This window comes from Danio aesculapii, chromosome 2 (assembly GCF_903798145.1).
Source record: "Danio aesculapii chromosome 2, fDanAes4.1, whole genome shotgun sequence".
Classification (NCBI taxonomy): Eukaryota; Metazoa; Chordata; class Actinopteri; order Cypriniformes; family Danionidae; genus Danio; species Danio aesculapii.
Window position 1 is genome coordinate 17,446,843 of NC_079436.1, and position 23,937 is coordinate 17,470,779.

At 33.8% G+C, this 23,937-nt stretch overlaps 1 protein-coding gene and 3 long non-coding RNA genes across 5 annotated transcripts; 3 read left to right on the plus strand and 1 right to left on the minus strand.

Annotated features, from left to right (window-relative positions):
• Window positions 1–6,192: 6,192 nt before the first annotated feature.
• On the minus strand, window positions 6,193–7,427 carry LOC130242074 (uncharacterized). Its single transcript, XR_008838934.1, has 3 exons — window positions 7,270–7,427; window positions 6,787–6,929; window positions 6,193–6,239 (listed from the first exon to the last, which is right to left on the minus strand). It is a non-coding gene; the product is annotated as an uncharacterized LOC130242074 (long non-coding RNA).
• A 2,017-nt stretch (window positions 7,428–9,444) lies between these two features.
• On the plus strand, window positions 9,445–10,658 carry LOC130242067 (uncharacterized). The gene is made up of 3 exons (XR_008838933.1): window positions 9,445–9,581; window positions 9,922–10,064; window positions 10,612–10,658. It is a non-coding gene; the product is annotated as an uncharacterized LOC130242067 (long non-coding RNA).
• A 2,131-nt stretch (window positions 10,659–12,789) lies between these two features.
• On the plus strand, window positions 12,790–14,020 carry LOC130242082 (uncharacterized). Its single transcript, XR_008838935.1, has 3 exons — window positions 12,790–12,941; window positions 13,282–13,424; window positions 13,974–14,020. It is a non-coding gene; the product is annotated as an uncharacterized LOC130242082 (long non-coding RNA).
• Window positions 14,021–14,668: 648 nt separating this feature from the next.
• dusp12 (dual specificity phosphatase 12) lies at window positions 14,669–22,033 on the plus strand. Of its 2 annotated transcripts, none has more exons than XM_056474067.1 (7): window positions 14,669–14,750; window positions 15,023–15,291; window positions 17,712–17,825; window positions 17,909–18,027; window positions 18,528–18,615; window positions 20,807–20,990; window positions 21,737–22,033. In XM_056474067.1, exons 2-7 carry the CDS (start codon window positions 15,029–15,031, stop codon window positions 21,884–21,886), a joined length of 918 nt encoding a protein of 305 aa, XP_056330042.1. In that variant the 5' UTR covers window positions 14,669–14,750; window positions 15,023–15,028; the 3' UTR covers window positions 21,887–22,033. The 2 variants fall into 2 exon arrangements, with proteins under 2 accessions (XP_056330042.1, XP_056330050.1); XM_056474075.1 differs by having other exon boundaries at window positions 14,682–14,707.
• The last annotated feature ends 1,904 nt before the right edge of the window (window positions 22,034–23,937 follow it).

Genomic DNA, 23,937 nt, shown 5'->3' on the forward strand with positions numbered 1-23,937 from the left:
CATTGATTAAATGTAAGTATCTTCCATTGTTGGGAAATGGGTCAATTATCAACAATTCTCCAATGTCAACATTTTCAACAATGGCAAAATGATTGAATTATCTATGTTGATTCAATGTCAGTATTTTCAGTGTTGGGAAATGGTTGATTTATCAACATTTTTTTCAATGTCAGTATTTTCAACATTTATAAATGACCAAAATATGAACGTTAATTCAAAGTATGTATTTTCAATGTTAAGAAATTTGTAAATTATCAACATTGGTTCAATGTAAGTATTCGCAACAATGGGAAGTGATTGAACTATTAACGTTGATTCACAATTTAATTCAATGCTGAATATTAAACCTCAACCAAAATGATGATTCTGATAGAAATTCAACAGTGAATCAATGCTGGGTAGTTATTGCCTTGATAATAGAAAATATGAGCTAGGCAAGCCATCATGTATGACAGTTGCCAAAGTGAGATATGAGCAACACTGTAAAAAAATTTCAGTAAAATTTACGGAAAAATACTGGCAGCTATGGTTGCCAGAACTTTTTTGTAAAAAATACAGAATTTTTCTGTAAAATTGTTTTTACAGAAAAATTTATTTTTAACAAGAGAAAATTTTATTCATTAACTGATGCAATGATCATTTACAAACCTTTGAGTTAATTATTTATATTTGCAGAAAGCAACTACATTTTAATTGGCATTTACTGGCATTAAAATCAATATTTTAAATGTCTAAGTAATATATCTGAGCATATTGATATTGAGTACCATTGTACATCAGTTCACTACAAAACTTTTTAAATAATGTAAAGTCATTAAATGCATTATTGTGTTCATGTGTGACTGTAATTAACAAAACAGACTTTCACTGCATTAGTAACTACACAATCACATTTAAACAAAAGAAGATGCAGCATAACATCAGATTGTCTTAGTTCATCTTGGACTTGCACACAGATGCTACTGTCCTCCACAATGGTGACACAAAAATGTTTTACAGTATTTTGCTGTTGTCTTTCTTGATTTTACAAAAAAATACTGGCAGCTGTGGTTGCCAGTAATCTACTGTTTTAAACATTTTACATTCGTAAATTCAATCTTCAGAATATTTCTGTTAAAAATACATTCCACAGTCTGTATTTTTCATCGAACAAATTTAACCCCTCAAATCCCAGAGAAAATCCTCACTAGTGTCCTCACTACAGAGGGTTGAACACTCAGACAGGGATGAAGTTAATGAGATAATTAAGTGTCTAACTAAAGGAGGATTAATAATTATTGATGAAAAACTGTTAACTAGCAGAATCACGGAAGGAAAGAACAACAAGACCAAATAACACAAATTACAGCCAAAACCGAAGATGAAATCAACTGAGAATAAAACTCTAAAAATAGTAATTAATAAAAATAAATATAATTACACAATTAAACTTTTATTTCTCAAGATCTCAGTAGAGATCATTAAACAACTCCACAAACATCAGGCGCTTCACTTATTACTGACCTTTGACTTTATTTCTGTCACATGAACAAAAGCTCTTAATGAAATTTCTGTTGTTCATTTGAAGTCACCATGATGGAGGACAGAGTCTGTTTTAGTCGGGATTTTCAACTTCTTTTAATAAAGTATTTTATACTTTGATTGCTATATTATATTGTGTTAATCACATTATTTGTATAGCATGAAAAGATTAATAAAATAAAATTACGTGTGATGAGATCAACTATCATACTAAAGCTACCCTTGGATTCTTGTGGTCTTGTTGAATGTCATTTTAAAGAGCCCTCATTATACATGAAATAGGGTCATATTAAGGTTTTAAGGGTCTCCAACAACAGTCTTTTATGGGAGACGTCTGCGACACCCCCGGTCCTCACATTACTAATGGATCACTTTCGTTTTCACTTTCGGGTTGAGGGTGGCGTGATCGTCCTTAACCTAGAGCGGCAGTTCAGCTTGCTGAACCGGCCCTGCGCAACACACACACACCGTTCGCCTAGACTAGAGCGCCAGTTCAGCTTGCTGGGTGCAATTTAGACAGCTCCCTTGAATCAGAGCTGAAATATTTAGAAACTTGACCGTTGCATGTGTGTAGGAATAGCTGGCGATCCGTAAACAAAGCGGCACGCGTCGCGTTTTCAACATGGCTTTACACGCGATATGAGAAAATAAAGAGTTAACCTGATACAGTACACGCGGTTACAAGTAACAAAACACAACTAAAAACATAATTTGCAAGCTAGAGTAAACGAGGCAACAATTTTAATCGCACGTACACTTGTGAAATGGGGGAAGAAACTGATCCATGATGCACAGATCCATGTTCTGACAGTCTTTACTGATCCTTCCTTTTACAAACCGATGAAGTCTTCTTTTTAAGAATGTAATTTCCAAAAGCACTCGAACTGCTCAAGGCTGGGCTATATTGCTGAGGTTTCATCTTTAATTAGACTGTCAATAATATAAATCTGCACAGCGTGACTTTATTCGACCGGTGTCTGTGTGTGTCTCTGTGTGTGTGTGTGGGGGGCTTTTTTTCTGTGTTAGTGGGCGGGGCCGCAGGTTTCAAATGTCCCAGGTTTAAGCGCGCAACTACTTGTGTTTCGTAGCCGCGTCATCACGAAACACCTAATGACTCGTTATCAAGACCACTCGTTTGAAGCACTATGAGTCGACTCTTTTATAGATGAATCAATAGTTTTAAACACTGTACACTTTCAGATTTAAGCCTTAGCTGGATATTTCACTTCACTTAGAGTTATGTTACACACTACATGGAAGGGCATTTTCAAAAACCCATAATATGGGCTCTTTAATATGTAAGACGATTTAATTTGTTTACTCCAGTCCACCCTGTTACATAGGTGCTATAGAATATTTATTTAGAGCATATATAATATACTCTTAAATTTATTGTTTTCTCAATCAATGTCCCAGCTAGAATTTTTTTTGTTCTCCACATGTTCTGAGAATATTACTAATATTATTAGTAATGCAATATTAGCAATGTTGCATTACTGTTTTTGACGGGTAGTTTTCTTTAAGTTCCCAGAATGTTCTCTTTAATGGTAGGAAAACATTCTCTAAATACATTCTAAATACGTTTCAAAATAACATTGCTACAAATTTCTACTGTAACGTTTCTACATATTGTTTTATTTCACTTCCCAGAACATTCTCTTAAAAGATAAGAAAACATTCGCTTAAACATTGTAACCACATTTGGTGGTAACGTTGTTAGAACCTTATTAGGACTAGTTTTAGTTTAGTTCACAGAATGTTTTTTTAAAAGATAGGTAAACATTCTCTAAAACATTCTAAACCTGTTTAGTGGTAACATTGTTGAAACATACTTTAACATAATTATAACATTTCAAGGTATTGTTTTCTTTTACTTCCCTGAACATTCTCTTCAAAGACAGGTAAATGTTCTCTAAAACATTCTAATCCTGTTTAATTGTACCATTGTTAAAATATTATACTCTAACATTTTCAGCAGGTTTTGTTCTAGATCCCAGAAAGCCTCCTATAAAGTCAGGACATATTCTCTAAATATTCTACATGTTTGTTAATAACATTGTTTGTTTTCTTGTTTGTTTCCAAAATGTACAGTAAAAATATGACAGACACAAAACACTCTCTGTAACCATTTAAAATATTTAATTTTACTGAAGCATTGTGAAAAAGAAAGTTTAAAGCACTGCATTTTCTTACATTCTTGTGCTCATTGTATAACATGTAACAAAAAAAAAAAAAAAAAAAAAACAATTTTGAAAAAGTAGGTATATTTCAAGCAAGAATAGTATTATGACACGTAATACAAATTTTACTAACTGTATGAAATTGTAATTAATTGTCACTTTAAATCTGTATGCTTTGCCACTATTTTTTAAACCACTAGGTTTTACTTATTTGACTGCAATAAGTTTTTGAACCTAACATTTTATATATTTTAATAAGTACAGGTTAAAATTAGTATGTTAATTGTCTTTCTGTCTTGTTATTGAAAAGAAATCATGTTCTTACAACATTTCTCTAACGTGACTGTGAGAATGTTCTTACTTTGGTTTTTTATAAAACATTGTGAAAACGTTTTTAAGAGAACATTGTTTAGTTTTGTGCCATCAATACTCTTAAAATGTGTTTAAAATGTTGCAGATAAAATGTGCTAGCTTTGTTCAAATGTCTTATTGCTAGAACATTCTTCAAAGAACATCTCACATCTCAACCCTTACAAAAATAGCCTACAGGAATCCTGCAGGATTTTCATTTTTTTCTGCAGGAACCTGCTGGTATCCTGTAGGAATTATGAAATCCTGCAGGACAAAATGACAATATGTGCAGGCAATTCCTACAGGTTTTAGAATCATGCAGTACTTTTTACAGGAATCCTGAAGGATTTACTTTTTTTCCCCTGCAGGATAGCTGCTGTCCTGCAGGAATTACAAAATCCTGTAGGACACATTGACGATATGTGCTGGAATTTCCTACAGGTTTTACAATGAATCCAAGCAAGTAACAAATCCTGCAGGATTTTATCGTTCCTGCAGGACTTGCAGGAGTTATTTGTTGTAATTGGAATGAAAGAAAGAAATTCTGTCACTTGCTGTTGGTAGCAATTTAATATGAGTTCTAACAGATAAACAATACAACAAACAAACAAAAAATGAATAAATACATAAAGTATATGAATAGATTATAGGCAATTATAAAAATCAACCATTACTCTAAACCATTCAAATTATGCATTTATGCAAACAAACAAGCTCTACACTTTTACGTTTTATTTCTATACTTTTTTATTTCATTTATTAAAATGTCAATGCAGCTATTTTAATTCAACTCCCATCTGTTTGGTTGGATGCAAAATTAAAAAAAAAAATGCAAGACCTGTCTGTGAGGTGGACACATGTTGAATGTATGTCTGTGCATTTTATGAGTTCAACAGAGTCCATCCCTCATTCTTTTAAAATGTTTGTTGCTGTTATCCCTGATTCTCTGTCTTTTTGACCTGAGCCTTATTCTGTGTCCATTGCCTTTTTGTGGCAGCTGGAACTGGTGCCTCTTCGTTTAAGTACACTTTTTATTCTATTTTTATCCTTTAAAAAAAGCAGGTTAGGGTTATTGTTAGTTGGATTGCATAATGTGTTTTCTGCAGTGTTAAAGTAAATTTAATTAGTAAATTATTATAAACATTTTAAATAAAATAAGATATAAATGCAAAATTTAAATTAGAGAATACATTGCTGCCAATAATGTTTAGGTCTATTTTATAAACGTATAATAATTACAATATTTTAAGTTAATAATGACTACTACTAATATGTGTGTGTATTATTTGGCAAATGGACTTGGTTAAAAATGAAAACAAACATTCTTTATAAAAATACTTTTTTCTTTAAGAAAATAAATTCTTTGTGGAATACGTGTGTTTTAATAAATCTGCTTTACAGGTTCATACAGAGTCTTTCACGCTTAAAAAGACGCTCGTTTTCGCCACCTACTGGCGTAACAATGTAGTTTACATTCTCCGGTAAAATGAATCGTCAGTCAACTGTCACCAACCGTCTTCTGAAGGTAAAGTACTTTTCTTAAGTTATTTTATCGTTAAAATGCTATAATTACTGATCTATTTTAACGTTAAATCAGTAAATTGCTTTGTAACACCAAAACAAATGCTTTTTTTCCCTTTTAAAGCCGAGATCACGTTAACAATACTAGTATTTCGCTAACGTAATATACCCAGGCCTACTACCGCCGGCGCCTATATCAAAACTTAATTTAAAAAATGGCTATATTAATTATATTTTTATAATTTACTGCTTATAATTGATGCTAATGTCGTTTTTTGTTACCTCAGAAATCATTTTGATCGCCGGTCGGACAGCAAACTACCTGTTGGCAGGTTGACCCTTACAAAAAAACCCCGCAGGAATCCTGCAGGAATATTATGCAGATTTCCTACAGGATTTTCAGCTCATTTTCCTGTAGGAATACCTGCAGGAAATTTATGCAGGGATTATTCCTGCAGGAATTACAATCCTACAGGTTTATTAAAATATACAGTTCCAGCAGGATTATCGTGCAGGACAGATATGAAATTTCACAATGAAACAATGTATTTTCACAATTTTTTATTAAAATTGTAAAAAAAAAAAAAAAAAGAGAGAGAAAAAAAGAAAAAAGTAGAAAACCAAAGCAGAATCCAATTCACAGCAGGCTGCATTTACTCCATTTCCCTAAAAAAAAGTAAAGAAAGTAAGTGGTATAGTTGGTGTAGGGGAGAATGCAGTCTGTACAGTATAAAAAGCATTAAAGCTATGAACCCATAAACAACCAATGCACTCTTTTCACAAAACTGTTATGATGTGTTTAACGGTCATCAACATCCTAAATACCTTAAAGTTTTTAATATTTAGATTTTTTAAATGTATGTACATTTATATGTATTTATGTATAATATAATCTTTGCGTCAAATTACAAAAAACAAATGATCGCTTATGCGAGGAGTATTTAATGTGTCTATGGGGACAGGATCGTAGATCTGACATCATTCCCTCTTCAGGCTGCCATTATCAGTCTGACTATTTTATTTTCCTTTTTCTGTAAGTCTTGATAACACCATCCTGGGGTTTTCCTTTTATTATTTCAGCAAATAGAATTGTGAAAAAAAATATTTGTTGTACTCTCCAATTCACAAATGTGATAAGTGTGTGTGTGTGTGTGTGCGTGTGTGTGTGCGTGTGTGTGTGCGTGCGTGTGTGTGTGTGTGTACAAATTATTACCTTACTCGTAACTTGTGCTCATCATTTAATTTTTCCAAGTGCTGCCCTGATAACTTTTATTGGTACATCTGGAAATTTCTTCTGTGCTGTGTCTGTAAATTCCCCTCTCCTGAACATCCTCCTCCTGAGAGTTTCTTTGTTGTCTAAAGAGAATACTTAAATACTTAAAAAATACTTAAAAAGTTGAAAATACATATCTTCAATCATGATTATGGGCCGGTATAAGTTTCTTGTGGTGTGATAACTTTGGATAAAAATATCACGATATTGTGATTACTGCTCTAAAATAAATTATTTTTAAATATCAGAGTAAAAAAAACAACAACTTTAACACAATATATTTTATTTTAGGAAAGATTTAAAATATTTTGTAACAGTAAACATGTCAGGCTAAATAATTACAATAAATTATTGACTTCTGCTGTCTTCATTAGTTTCAAAAACACAGATTTCTTAACAACACATAAAAACCTTTACAAATACCTCAGAAAAGGTCTAAAACTGTGGCTGGTGAACTTTAATCCTCATCGGCAACATCCACAACATCCACAACATCTCCAGGTTTAAAGTTATTTTTCAGTAGGTTCTTTTTAGGAACAATGTCAGGTCGTTCCCTTCATTCCACTAGGACCCACTTTCTAAGATAGATAGATAGATATATATATATATATATATATATATAGACAGACAGACAGACAAACCCACACACACACAAACATATATACACACAAATATATATCATTCATTTATCTGGTGGCTTCAACTGACTGTATCCATGACAACAGTTTTACCTTATGTCAACCTGCCAACAGGTAGTTTGCTGTCCGACCGGCGATCAAAATGATTTCTGAGGTAACAAAAAACGACATTAGCATCAATTATAAGCAGTAAATTATAAAAATATAATTAATATAGCCATTTTTTAAATTAAGTTTTGATATAGGCGCCGGCGGTAGTAGGCCTGGGTATATTACGTTAGCGAAATACTAGTATTGTTAACGTGATCTCGGCTTTAAAAGGGAAAAAAAGCATTTGTTTTGGTGTTACAAAGCAATTTACTGATTTAACGTTAAAATAGATCAGTAATTATAGCATTTTAACGATAAAATAACTTAAGAAAAGTACTTTACCTTCAGAAGACGGTTGGTGACAGTTGACTGACGATTCATTTTACCGGAGAATGTAAACTACATTGTTACGCCAGTAGGTGGCGAAAACGAGCGTCTTTTTAAGCGTGAAAGACTCTGTATGAACCTGTAAAGCAGATTTATTAAAACACACGTATTCCACAAAGAATTTATTTTCTTAAAGAAAAAAGTATTTTTATAAAGAATGTTTGTTTTCATTTTTAACCAAGTCCATTTGCCAAATAATACACACACATATTAGTAGTAGTCATTATTAACTTAAAATATTGTAATTATTATACGTTTATAAAATAGACCTAAACATTATTGGCAGCAATGTATTCTCTAATTTAAATTTTGCATTTATATCTTATTTTATTTAAAATGTTTATAATAATTTACTAATTAAATTTACTTTAACACTGCAGAAAACACATTATGCAATCCAACTAACAATAACCCTAACCTGCTTTTTTTAAAGGATAAAAATAGAATAAAAAGTGTACTTAAACGAAGAGGCACCAGTTCCAGCTGCCACAAAAAGGCAATGGACACAGAATAAGGCTCAGGTCAAAAAGACAGAGAATCAGGGATAACAGCAACAAACATTTTAAAAGAATGAGGGATGGACTCTGTTGAACTCATAAAATGCACAGACATACATTCAACATGTGTCCACCTCACAGACAGGTCTTGCATTTTTTTTTTTAATTTTGCATCCAACCAAACAGATGGGAGTTGAATTAAAATAGCTGCATTGACATTTTAATAAATGAAATAAAAAAGTATAGAAATAAAACGTAAAAGTGTAGAGCTTGTTTGTTTGCATAAATGCATAATTTGAATGGTTTAGAGTAATGGTTGATTTTTATAATTGCCTATAATCTATTCATATACTTTATGTATTTATTCATTTTTTGTTTGTTTGTTGTATTGTTTATCTGTTAGAACTCATATTAAATTGCTACCAACAGCAAGTGACAGAATTTCTTTCTTTCATTCCAATTACAACAAATAACTCCTGCAAGTCCTGCAGGAACGATAAAATCCTGCAGGATTTGTTACTTGCTTGGATTCATTGTAAAACCTGTAGGAAATTCCAGCACATATCGTCAATGTGTCCTACAGGATTTTGTAATTCCTGCAGGACAGCAGCTATCCTGCAGGGGAAAAAAAGTAAATCCTTCAGGATTCCTGTAAAAAGTACTGCATGATTCTAAAACCTGTAGGAATTGCCTGCACATATTGTCATTTTGTCCTGCAGGATTTCATAATTCCTACAGGATACCAGCAGGTTCCTGCAGAAAAAAATGAAAATCCTGCAGGATTCCTGTAGGCTATTTTTGTAAGGGGACATAAGGTAAAACTGTTGTCATGGATACAGTCAGTTGAAGCCACCAGATAAATGAATGATATATATTTGTGTGTATATATGTTTGTGTGTGTGTGGGTTTGTCTGTCTGTCTGTCTATATATATATATATATATATATATATATATCTATCTATCTTAGAAAGTGGGTCCTAGTGGAATGAAGGGAACGACCTGACATTGTTCCTAAAAAGAACCTACTGAAAAATAACTTTAAACCTGGAGATGTTGTGGATGTTGTGGATGTTGCCGATGAGGATTAAAGTTCACCAGCCACAGTTTTAGACCTTTTCTGAGGTATTTGTAAAGGTTTTTATGTGTTGTTAAGAAATCTGTGTTTTTGAAACTAATGAAGACAGCAGAAGTCAATAATTTATTGTAATTATTTAGCCTGACATGTTTACTGTTACAAAATATTTTAAATCTTTCCTAAAATAAAATATATTGTGTTAAAGTTGTTGTTTTTTTTACTCTGATATTTAAAAATAATTTATTTTAGAGCAGTAATCACAATATCGTGATATTTTTATCCAAAGTTATCACACCACAAGAAACTTATACCGGCCCATAATCATGATTGAAGATATGTATTTTCAACTTTTTAAGTATTTTTTAAGTATTTAAGTATTCTCTTTAGACAACAAAGAAACTCTCAGGAGGAGGATGTTCAGGAGAGGGGAATTTACAGACACAGCACAGAAGAAATTTCCAGATGTACCAATAAAAGTTATCAGGGCAGCACTTGGAAAAATTAAATGATGAGCACAAGTTACGAGTAAGGTAATAATTTGTACACACACACACACACGCACGCACACACACACGCACACACACACGCACACACACACACACACACTTATCACATTTGTGAATTGGAGAGTACAACAAATATTTTTTTTCACAATTCTATTTGCTGAAATAATAAAAGGAAAACCCCAGGATGGTGTTATCAAGACTTACAGAAAAAGGAAAATAAAATAGTCAGACTGATAATGGCAGCCTGAAGAGGGAATGATGTCAGATCTACGATCCTGTCCCCATAGACACATTAAATACTCCTCGCATAAGCGATCATTTGTTTTTTGTAATTTGACGCAAAGATTATATTATACATAAATACATATAAATGTACATACATTTAAAAAATCTAAATATTAAAAACTTTAAGGTATTTAGGATGTTGATGACCGTTAAACACATCATAACAGTTTTGTGAAAAGAGTGCATTGGTTGTTTATGGGTTCATAGCTTTAATGCTTTTTATACTGTACAGACTGCATTCTCCCCTACACCAACTATACCACTTACTTTCTTTACTTTTTTTTAGGGAAATGGAGTAAATGCAGCCTGCTGTGAATTGGATTCTGCTTTGGTTTTCTACTTTTTTCTTTTTTTCTCTCTCTTTTTTTTTTTTTTTTTTACAATTTTAATAAAAAATTGTGAAAATACATTGTTTCATTGTGAAATTTCATATCTGTCCTGCACGATAATCCTGCTGGAACTGTATATTTTAATAAACCTGTAGGATTGTAATTCCTGCAGGAATAATCCCTGCATAAATTTCCTGCAGGTATTCCTACAGGAAAATGAGCTGAAAATCCTGTAGGAAATCTGCATAATATTCCTGCAGGATTCCTGCGGGGTTTTTTTGTAAGGGTCAACCTGCCAACAGGTAGTTTGCTGTCCGACCGGCGATCAAAATGATTTCTGAGGTAACAAAAAACGACATTAGCATCAATTATAAGCAGTAAATTATAAAAATATAATTAATATAGCCATTTTTTAAATTAAGTTTTGATATAGGCGCCGGCGGTAGTAGGCCTGGGTATATTACGTTAGCGAAATACTAGTATTGTTAACGTGATCTCGGCTTTAAAAGGGAAAAAAAGCATTTGTTTTGGTGTTACAAAGCAATTTACTGATTTAACGTTAAAATAGATCAGTAATTATAGCATTTTAACGATAAAATAACTTAAGAAAAGTACTTTACCTTCAGAAGACGGTTGGTGACAGTTGACTGACGATTCATTTTACCGGAGAATGTAAACTACATTGTTACGCCAGTAGGTGGCGAAAACGAGCGTCTTTTTAAGCGTGAAAGACTCTGTATGAACCTGTAAAGCAGATTTATTAAAACACACGTATTCCACAAAGAATTTATTTTCTTAAAGAAAAAAGTATTTTTATAAAGAATGTTTGTTTTCATTTTTAACCAAGTCCATTTGCCAAATAATACACACACATATTAGTAGTAGTCATTATTAACTTAAAATATTGTAATTATTATACGTTTATAAAATAGACCTAAACATTATTGGCAGCAATGTATTCTCTAATTTAAATTTTGCATTTATATCTTATTTTATTTAAAATGTTTATAATAATTTACTAATTAAATTTACTTTAACACTGCAGAAAACACATTATGCAATCCAACTAACAATAACCCTAACCTGCTTTTTTTAAAGGATAAAAATAGAATAAAAAGTGTACTTAAACGAAGAGGCACCAGTTCCAGCTGCCACAAAAAGGCAATGGACACAGAATAAGGCTCAGGTCAAAAAGACAGAGAATCAGGGATAACAGCAACAAACATTTTAAAAGAATGAGGGATGGACTCTGTTGAACTCATAAAATGCACAGACATACATTCAACATGTGTCCACCTCACAGACAGGTCTTGCATTTTTTTTTTTAATTTTGCATCCAACCAAACAGATGGGAGTTGAATTAAAATAGCTGCATTGACATTTTAATAAATGAAATAAAAAAGTATAGAAATAAAACGTAAAAGTGTAGAGCTTGTTTGTTTGCATAAATGCATAATTTGAATGGTTTAGAGTAATGGTTGATTTTTATAATTGCCTATAATCTATTCATATACTTTATGTATTTATTCATTTTTTGTTTGTTTGTTGTATTGTTTATCTGTTAGAACTCATATTAAATTGCTACCAACAGCAAGTGACAGAATTTCTTTCTTTCATTCCAATTACAACAAATAACTCCTGCAAGTCCTGCAGGAACGATAAAATCCTGCAGGATTTGTTACTTGCTTGGATTCATTGTAAAACCTGTAGGAAATTCCAGCACATATCGTCAATGTGTCCTACAGGATTTTGTAATTCCTGCAGGACAGCAGCTATCCTGCAGGGGAAAAAAAGTAAATCCTTCAGGATTCCTGTAAAAAGTACTGCATGATTCTAAAACCTGTAGGAATTGCCTGCACATATTGTCATTTTGTCCTGCAGGATTTCATAATTCCTACAGGATACCAGCAGGTTCCTGCAGAAAAAAATGAAAATCCTGCAGGATTCCTGTAGGCTATTTTTGTAAGGGGACATAAGGTAAAACTGTTGTCATGGATACAGTCAGTTGAAGCCACCAGATAAATGAATGATATATATTTGTGTGTATATATGTTTGTGTGTGTGTGGGTTTGTCTGTCTGTCTGTCTATATATATATATATATATATATATATATCTATCTATCTATCTTAGAAAGTGGGTCCTAGTGGAATGAAGGGAACGACCTGACATTGTTCCTAAAAAGAACCTACTGAAAAATAACTTTAAACCTGGAGATGTTGTGGATGTTGTGGATGTTGCCGATGAGGATTAAAGTTCACCAGCCACAGTTTTAGACCTTTTCTGAGGTATTTGTAAAGGTTTTTATGTGTTGTTAAGAAATCTGTGTTTTTGAAACTAATGAAGACAGCAGAAGTCAATAATTTATTGTAATTATTTAGCCTGACATGTTTACTGTTACAAAATATTTTAAATCTTTCCTAAAATAAAATATATTGTGTTAAAGTTGTTGTTTTTTTTACTCTGATATTTAAAAATAATTTATTTTAGAGCAGTAATCACAATATCGTGATATTTTTATCCAAAGTTATCACACCACAAGAAACTTATACCGGCCCATAATCATGATTGAAGATATGTATTTTCAACTTTTTAAGTATTTTTTAAGTATTTAAGTATTCTCTTTAGACAACAAAGAAACTCTCAGGAGGAGGATGTTCAGGAGAGGGGAATTTACAGACACAGCACAGAAGAAATTTCCAGATGTACCAATAAAAGTTATCAGGGCAGCACTTGGAAAAATTAAATGATGAGCACAAGTTACGAGTAAGGTAATAATTTGTACACACACACACACACGCACGCACACACACACGCACACACACACGCACACACACACACACACACACTTATCACATTTGTGAATTGGAGAGTACAACAAATATTTTTTTTCACAATTCTATTTGCTGAAATAATAAAAGGAAAACCCCAGGATGGTGTTATCAAGACTTACAGAAAAAGGAAAATAAAATAGTCAGACTGATAATGGCAGCCTGAAGAGGGAATGATGTCAGATCTACGATCCTGTCCCCATAGACACATTAAATACTCCTCGCATAAGCGATCATTTGTTTTTTGTAATTTGACGCAAAGATTATATTATACATAAATACATATAAATGTACATACATTTAAAAAATCTAAATATTAAAAACTTTAAGGTATTTAGGATGTTGATGACCGTTAAACACATCATAACAGTTTTGTGAAAAGAGTGCATTGGTTGTTTATGGGTTCATAGCTTTAATGCTTTTTATACTGTACAGACTGCATTCTCCCCTACACCAACTATACCACTTACTTTCTTTACTTTTTTTTAGGGAAATGGAGTAAATGCAGCCTGCTGTGAATTGGATTCTGCTTTGGTTTTCTACTTTTTTCTTTTTTTCTCTCTCTTTTTTTTTTTTTTTTTACAATTTTAATAAAAAATTGTGAAAATACATTGTTTCATTGTGAAATTTCATATCTGTCCTGCACGATAATCCTGCTGGAACTGTATATTTTAATAAACCTGTAGGATTGTAATTCCTGCAGGAATAATCCCTGCATAAATTTCCTGCAGGTATTCCTACAGGAAAATGAGCTGAAAATCCTGTAGGAAATCTGCATAATATTCCTGCAGGATTCCTGCGGGGTTTTTTTGTAAGGGAATGATGTTCTTAAAACATTTCTCTAATGTGACTATCAGAATGTTCTTACTTTGGTTTTATGAAACATTGTGTAACGTTTTCTAAGAGAACATTGTTTAATCTGGTCCCTTGCTAGAATGTTCTTGTTCATTGTTTTGGGAAAAAAACTAACATTTTTTGAATAATCATTGGATATTACATTGAAATGTTTTCTTTAAAACATAAACACAACCTGTAGGGAATGTTAGCCAAAGTTAGGAGAACGTTCCCTTCTGGGGTACTGTATATATTTCCGAAGAACGCCCTCTAGAGGCATTTTGAAGCCATAATACTACAACATCCTTTGCGGAACTAACAAGTACACATTGTTTCCTACGGACTTTTTATTTTCGTGGACCTGTTTTTTTTGACAGCAGAGAAAGCACGTTAGTTCATAAACGTCAATGTTTACAGTCATCATTAGAAAAGGTGCAGGCAGAATGCTTTTTATGCATTTAACGTTATACATTTACAGTTAAAATTTTATGAAAACTCAATGGTCTTGGAAATGTAATATCTTATTTCTTATTAAGAAGTTCTCATGAGTGTTCTCATTATACTTATTTGTTATGTCTATTTACGCTCAAAACTGGCCAGTGTAATGAACTGCACGAGTGTTTCGCTTTAGTTCTTAGTGAATAGATTGTATTCGCATTTCGTTTCAATGCGTTGATGTTGAATGTGTTGTTGTGTTTGCTTAGTTAACCATGATACCAGTGGCGTCTGGACTCTACATCGGGTCAGTGTCTGATCTGAAGGATGCTGGATGTCTGACAGCTGCAGGCATAACACACATTCTGACTGTAGACTCAGAGGAAGCTTCTGTCACTGGATTCAACACCAAATTCATCCGAGCTCTGGATGATGAGTCCACAGACCTCCTGAGCAGACTGGATGACTGTACCAGCTTTATTTCTGATGCCCTCAGCACACAAACTCACTCCAAATCAGCAGCAGTTCTTGTGCATTGGTAGGTTTCATAATTTGTTTGCTAAGTTTGTTGAATAAGAAACTTAACGGCATACAAAATACTTAATATGTAATTCAATAATACGTGTTCCTAGACATTGAGGTAAAGTTTTTTTATATCCACACATTCAGACTTTCTCCCAATACAATTTTATTGAAGTATTTACTATAACAGTAAAGTAAATAGTGCTAATGTTGTTTTCGAATCAATTCAATTCATGTTTATAGCACTTTTACAATGTAGATTGTGTCAAAGCAGCTTCACATAGAAGATCATAGTAAATTGAAAAAATGTAGTTCAGTTTTCAGTGTTTATGTTCAGTTCAGTTTAGCTCAGTTCAGTGTGGTTTAATGATCACTACTGAGAGTCCAAACACTGAAGAGCAAAGAGCTCTACAGATCCCAAACCATACAAGCCAGTGGCGACAGTGGCAAGGAAAAAACTTCACCAATTGGCGAAAGTGAAGAATTAAAAAACCTCGAGAGAAACCAGGCTCATTTGGGCACGACCATTTCTCCTATGGCCAAACGTCTTGTGCAGAGCTGCAGTCTAAGCACCGGAGGCTAGAGAATGCTGGACCTCATCGAAGACTCGTCTGTTCCTGGAGCATCACAGGAATCAGTCTCATGCTCTCCACTCCTCCATGACCACTGCAGCAGCTGCTCAGGATACAGCCTGGTCCAGGATTATGGAAACCTTGGGATCGTCTCGTTATTGGTCTTGGATCGAATCAGTGGCGCTGCATAGTCTGAGGGCCTCTGGGTAGGCCCGATCATACAAATCATACTAGCATATGATTTCAGACTGAATATTCAAAGTAGCGTGGTAATCAATATAGGGACCAAGTTGTCACTGTTCAAATATCAACGATTGTGGGAATAAAAAACTAACTTTACCTTAATGTCCAAGACCCCAAAATAGTTAATAAGTGTCAATTGTTTTACAAGTGGGATTTATACACTGAATAAACAAGCTTTCCAGTTATGTACGGTTTGTTAAATGAGATGATATTTGGTGAAGATACAACTATTTGAAAATCTGGAATCTCAGGGTTCATATCTTTACAATAGAAAATTTACAAGATATCTTCAAAGAACACAATCTTTACTTAATATTCCAATGATTTTTGGCATATGGTTTTTGGTTGTAGCTAGAAGGGATACAACTCTGGCTAACAAAAATTATTTATGTTATTTATTAAATTACCCATAAAGTTGTTTTTATTAACGTCTACCCCAAGCCTAAACCTACCCCTCAAAGAAACTTAAAAGATGGACATATACAGGGTCATAAATAGGACATTCTACCAGAAATGTACATTTTTACTTATAAAAAATTACAGGACCTGACTTGAGCTTAATCAATTGATGTGACCGATAACAACTTAAACTTGCTATTTCTGAAATTTTTTTTTAACAATTTTTAGCTTAACAAAACTATTAAAGCTGTAGGTTCATTTGGGCTGAGGACAAAAACAATGACAGGGTTTGTACATTTGTAAAGTGTTTTTAATAAAGATAAAATCTGAGAACCAAATGAATGACATATTCCTTTACAGAGCAACTCACAGAAATCAAATGATGGTCCATTTTATACATTTTCAGGATGAAATACTGTATTTATTCACTGTATTTATGTTTTTATTTCAGGGACAGATAATGTCCTATTCTGGTAGAATATCCCATGTACAGTTGTGGAAAAAATGAGAGACTACTTGAAGTTCTCTAATTTTGTTTCACTTTTCCAAGTTAAAAAAAAGGTGTCATTTAGAGCAATTTTTTGATACATTTACTTAAGGCATAAACAGAAGTACTGTTTTTAGGGAATTAACCAAAATGAAACAACATTATGCTTAGAACAAGAGCAACTGAAAGTGAGATATGAAAGCTAATTTTCTGTTTTTATTGTATACATTTTCTTGCATCACTTTTATCGTAGCGTTTATTTTTTTATTTTATTTTTTTTTCTCTCTGAGACCTTTGGTACAGTAGATATTTATTCTGGTTTAATCATTAACTTAAATAATTTTTCTGTGAACTATTTTTCTGTAAACTGTTTTGTAAAAAACAACAACCAAGCAATCAATCAAAATTTTTTTTGTTTTTTTAATAATTATAATTCAACAATTATACCAATTATACTGTTTTAGTTTCGGGGGGGTTAATGAATCAATATTTAGTGAAATATCCCTAATTTTGAATCACAATAAGTGGAAACATTTGTCATTCCGACCAATTTTTATTTTCTGAAAAAATGAAAATATTATTAAATAAATAAGTACGCTCTAAATGGTTGTATTTTTTATTTGAAAATTAAAAGAAATGTTGTCAGATCTTTATATAATAAAACAAATATTACCATTTTGCTTAAAGACCTTAAAATTTCCTACCCTCCCCCCCCCCTTTTTTTTTTTTTTGTAGCCATGTAGGGCAAAGCAGAAGTGCTGCAGTGGTGACAGCTTACCTGATGAAAACACAGCACCTGAATTTACAGAAAGCATATTCTAAGCTGCAAAACATAAAACCAGATGTCAAGTGAGTGTGCTTCATTGTTGCTTCTGTGACTAAACATTTATGAAAAGAATTGTTACTTAAGTTAATACCTCACATATTTCCAGAATGAATGAAGAGTTTCTGGACCAGCTGGCACTTTATGAATTAATGGACTGTAAAGTAGACACCACAAGTCCTGTTTACAAACAGTTTAGGCTGAAAAAGATTACAGAGAAATATCCAGGTATGTCCATACATTCTTATTTAAACTATTTTAATAAATTTTACTTGACTTTACATCACATTTTCTAACCTGTAGAGTGTTTCCGTCATCAGTTGGCCATTTTAGAGAGCAAAATGTAAACAATGCCACTGAACAGAAACTTGCATTTTTAGCTGATTGCTGCAGCTGAAGAAGATTAATTATTGTCATGTTTTGTCCTATATTAATGAGCTGGACCAGGAAAAAAAACTTTTAGAGTACCTTATGTCTGCCAAAAGTTATAACAAATCAAGTAGATTCGATCCTATTAAATTCACTTAGTCAAAATATAATGCCTTTTCCTGTTTACTAAGTCCTTGCTTTCACACATTTTTGTCCATGATTTAGACAGCGTAAATAAGGCGAACACCATAATTAGTAGTAGATTATCTGAGTATTTCCAAAATGACCGGGTATATATAGTAACTGATAAAATTGTGATGTGATTATTATACAAATGAAATGTATTTTGATTACTTCAGAGCTCCAGAATGTGCCAAAAGATGTCTTCGCTGTTGACCCTTCGCAAACCCAGAATGCAGAAGCTGTATACAGATGTAGAAAGTGCAGGTAAAAGATTTTTATTTTTTAGATCATTTCAGCAGGCAAACTCTTTTGACAGAAATAATGATTTTCAATTTTATGGCAATTAAATTTGAAGGACTGAAATCACTGATAAAAACAAAGCATGAATCAACTATGAACTATCAGCTGTTTGGACTTGGCTTGGTTGACAAATAATGTTTTAGTCTGTTTTCTGTTGATCGGTCAAAGTTACTAGATATTTGTAGCATGTCTGCCATCCAATAATCACAAGGGGAAGAATTCGGGGAGACCATGGACAAAGATTATTGTTCGGCCCCAAAGAGATTCTGGCAAACCGTCCGGCACCTCAGGAGGGGAAAGTAGCTCCACATTGATACTGTTTACAGCGGAAGTGGGGAGTTGTTGACCTTGAATGGGGATGTGGTCAGACAATGGAAGGAATACTTTGAGGATCTCCTTAACCCCACCACCATGTCTTTCATTGAAGAAGCAGAGACTGGGGATGCAGGGGTGGGCTCACCCATCACCCAAGCTGAGGTCACTGAGGTAGTTTGCAAGCTCCGCAGTGGCAAAGCAGCAGGGGTGGATAAGATTCACCCTGTGTATCTTAGCTCTCTGAAAGTCTATGCCAGGGTACTGGAGAGGAGGATCTGGCCGATGGTTGAACCTAGGATCCAGGAGGAACAATGTGGTTTTTATCCAGGCCGTGGTACACTGGACCAGCTCTATGTGTTTTGTGGACTTGGAGAAGGCATTTGACAATATCCCTCATGGCCTTCTGTGGAGGGTGCTCTGGGAGTATGGGGTCAAAGGCAGTCTCTTAAGGGCCGTCTCGTCCCTGTATGAACAGAGTAGGAGTCTGACTCGCAGTGTCTGCAATATGTCAGACTTGTTTCCAGTGCATGTTGGACTCCGGCAGCGCTGCCCCTTGTCACCAATTCTGTTCATAATTTTTATGGACAGAATTTCAAGGTGTAGCCTTACGCTGGAGGGGGTCCAGTTCGGGGACCACAGGATTTCATCTCTGTTTTTCGCAGACGAAGTTGTTCTGCATTGAGCATGGACCCTCAGCATGCACTGGGGTGGTTTGCTGCAGAGTGTGACGCGGCTGGGATGAGAATCAGCACCTTCAAGTCCGAGGCCTTGGTGCTCCACCGGAAAAAGGTGGTTTGCCAGGTTGGAAGAAAGTTCTTACCCCAGGTGGAGGAGTTTAAGTATCTTGGGGTTTTGTTCACGAGTGAGGGAAGGATGGAATGTGAGTTTGACAGGCAGATTGGTGCAGCGGCAGCAGTAATGCGGTCGATGTACCGGTCTGTTGTGGTAAAGAAGGAGCTGAGCTGAAAGGCAAAGCTTTCGATTTACCGGTCAAACTACGTTCTTATTCTCACCTATGGTCATGAGCTTTGGGTCATGACCGAAAGGACAAGATCTCAGATGCAAGCGGCCGAAATTAGTTTCCTTCGCAGGGTGGCAGGGCGCACCCTTATGGATAGGGTGAGTAGCTCTGGCTCAGGCATCTCTTTTGGATGCCTCATGGATGCCTAATTAGGGAGGTGTTCCAGGCATGTCGCACCGGGAGGAAGCCTTGGGGAAGACCCAGGACACGCTGGAGGGACTATGTCTCTCGCTGACCTGGGAACTCCTCTGGATCCCCCTGGAGAGGCTGGAGGAAGTGTCTGGGGAGAGGGAAGTGTGGGGTTCTGTCCTAAGACTGCTGCCCTGCGACGCGGCCCCAGAAAAGTGGTAGAAAATGAATGAATAGAGCTGTCTTAAAACACACACACATACAATTTAACATGTTTAAATGTTAAAACTGCTTTATTGGCAACATTCATTTCAATGTGGTTGATCATTTAATGTGATCGTTTGATTGATTTGTAATTAATGTTTAGTTTATTTTTCTGGTCAATACAAAAATAGATTGAAGTTTAAATTTAAGTTTAAAAAAAGGTTCATTAGGTTTTTGCCCGGATGAAGGCATATTAGGTGCAGATTTCTTCAATATTTTATCACTACTTTATACTGTTTTATGATATTGAAATATTTTGTATTTCTCACCTACTTAAGAAATTTATATTTATGTATTTTAGAGATGCTTTTATCCAAAGTTAGGGACAAAGCAATTCCTCAAAGAGTCAACAATTCTTACAGTACACAAAACCAAGATGCCAACCAAGATACCAATGCAACCTGCTGTTGTCTTTGTTTCTCCCAGACGCACACTTTTTCGTCACTCCAGCATTCTCAGTCACTATGTGGGAAGTGGAGCATCTGCATTTTCTCATAAGAAGACGAGGATTGCGAGCTCTACGGCTGAAGATGAAACACAGTGCACTTCCTATTTCATAGAGCCAGTGCAGTGGATGGAGCAGGCTTTACTTGGGGTCATGGATGGACAGGTAAGAAACAGATTAAATGCTTTAAGATTTATAAATTATATAATCCACTGCAGGTGAATCAGTTAAAAAATACCATTTGTCACAATACTTAAGCTGAATAATTACATGAAGATTTGCAAAAGAGTGTTGCAAGTTTTTTCTAAAATCTCATGTTTACATAATAAAATCAGGCATTAAATAAATACATGCTAATTTGCATACATTTGTATTATAGAAATCTGAACATTGGATGAATTTCAGTATTCAAAGTGTTTTTTTTTATTATTACAGTCAAGTCTTTTTTATCAATCCATAATTCAGAAAAAAACTAACTTGAAAATAATTCAGTTTCTAGTAGAATAAAATGTTATATATAATCAGGCAAGTTATATATATATATATATATAAACTTATGTCTCTAAAAGCAAATAAAATGCATATGAATAAGAGATTTGTCTCATTTTGAAAAATAAAACCCCCTGAAAAACTAATTTTGTGAAAAACGCCTTGACAAAATTTGTTATGATTGATTGAAATCTACATACCTAAATTGATAAAATGCTATAAATGCAATGCTTAAAACTGTATTTCAGTATCTGAAAAGCCCAAAATCACAGTTTTTGCCTTTAGTCTCTTTTATGAATGAAGAAGAGTGCATAATTTTTTTTCATAACATGGGTATAGAGATTTTAATGGCAGTGGCCAATGCAGTTTGTGTGTTTCGATATATTTTATAGTAAAAACTTTTTGTAAAATCTCTCTTGTAGCTTCTGTGTCCTAAGTGCAACTCAAAGCTGGGCTCCTTTAACTGGTATGGTGAACAGTGTTCGTGTGGCCGCTGGGTTACACCGGCCTTCCAGATGCACAAGAACAGAGTGGATGAAATCAAACACATCAGTATATCTGCACTCAAATGACACTTCAATAAACTTCTGTATTATATGCACAGAAGTTTTTTTTTTTTATCGGTAAGCTATTTGTTTACTCCAGTCTGTCACATGATCCTCCAGAAATCATTCATAATATGCTGATTTGGTGCTGCAAAAATAAAATAAAATTCTGTATTATTATTCATATTCTATTATTTATTTTGAAAGCTATTCATTTTCTGCAAAATTTGAGACATTATAATTCTTTAATGATTTTAATGTTTAAATATATATAAATATTAAATATATAAATATTAAATATATACACAGACAAAAAATGGTTTTGTTTACCTTGTTTTATCTCTTCCATAAGGGTGTAAGGTTTATTTAAATTAACAATTTTTCAAATAAATTTTACTAGTCTCATGAAAGAGCTTACGTCTAATTTTCTTTCCATCCAATAGGTGGCGACAAATAACAAATAATTATCACTGTCAATTCATTAGACTTAAATTTCAGTTATAGTCAAAATGGTGAAGAATAAGGATAAAGTAGCATCCGTTCATGTTTACACTACCACTATTGATGACAAATAAAAAGTGAGACTATATGGGAAAAAAAACAGTACTAGTTGTTGATGACTGTGTTCAAAATGGGTCGAAATTAATTTATAGTGGTGCCACACAACATTTGTTCATAAAGTGGACATGGTGCACATTGGTAATGATGCATTTTCTTCCAGCTCAGAGGTGTTTCTATGGACTATTTATTGCACTGGTCTGGGAGAGAGAGAGAGAGAGAGAGAGAGAGACGCTGTGTGGTTATGGCATTGAGTTGTGAGACCCTGTTGTGTTTATGAGGGTCATCTCCTTCATGTAATAGCCTGAACTCTCTCTGTGATGTGTGAAGAAGTGAAGAGTCACCTGCCGTTCATGTACACCGAAGAGAAACCGTCATTTAAGAGTTAGGGCTGGGGTTAGGGTGATAGGAAAATTCATGATAGTGCTATTATGGCAAACCATTTTAACAGGGAATCTTTAAAACACTGGTGTCTGTTTTCTTGAAACTGGGGTCTCATTTATATGCATGAAGTTGTATAATCAAAAATTGTGAAACTTGTGATCTGTAAAAAAACAAACTTGACAGGAGAATGTGCTCAGCTGTGAGTAAATATTTAACTTTTAAGACGTTTTTACGCAAATTTGATAAATTGGACCTCTGGTTATTTTTAAGAGGAACTTCTTGATTAAATATTAATTCATTTATTCATTCATTCATTTTCTTTTCGGCTTAGTCTCTATATTAACCTAGGGTCACCACAGCGGAATGAACTGCCAACTTATCCAGCAAATGTTTAACGCAGAGGATTTCCTTCCAGCTGCAACCCATCACTGGAAAACATCCATACACACTCATTCACACTCATACACTATACGAACAATTCACCTGTATTGCATGTCTTTGGACTTGTGGGGGAAACTGGAGCACCCGGAGGAAACCCATGCAAACACAGGGAGAAAATGCTAACTCCACTCAGAAATGCCTACTGACCCACCCGGGGCTCGAACCTGCGACATTCTTGCTGTGAGGCGATTGTGCTACCATGCTGCCTAAATATGAATTAATATTATGAAATTCCTAGAATACATTGCACTGCAAGGACTTGTTATATAGACAAGAAAATATTTGTTAAGTAACAAAACTTATCATGCTTGTCAAAGTTGAGTTTAGCTTTTTTATGATTTGACAGTAGAGTTTCAATTAGTATACTAAAAAATAGTCTTTCTAATAACATTTGATATAGTTACAACTAGTCATCTACAGCACTAGAATCAAATATGTGTGTGTGTATATATATATATATATATATATATATATATATATATATATATATATATATATATATATATATATATAAGGGTAATTATAAGCACAAGTATCTAATGCATAAGTGCTAGGTAACACTAAGTTTAGGGCAAATTCTTACTATTAACTAGTGACTAATTGTCTGACTATTATTAAGATACTGGCTGTTTGCCTGTTTGCTTGTACTTAAATTACGCAAACTGTATGATCTTATTCTTTATTTCTAATCCTAC

Excerpts from the sequence above, each read along its gene's own strand:
- dusp12 (XM_056474067.1), top strand. The coding sequence starts at position 15,029 with ATGATACCAGTGGCGTCTGGACTCTACATCGGGTCAGTGTCTGATCTG. Across the intron at positions 17,826-17,908 it reads AACATAAAACCAGATGTCAA|AATGAATGAAGAGTTTCTGG; the intron begins GTGAGTGTGCTT and ends ACATATTTCCAG. Across the intron at positions 18,616-20,806 it reads TACAGATGTAGAAAGTGCAG|ACGCACACTTTTTCGTCACT; the intron begins GTAAAAGATTTT and ends TGTTTCTCCCAG.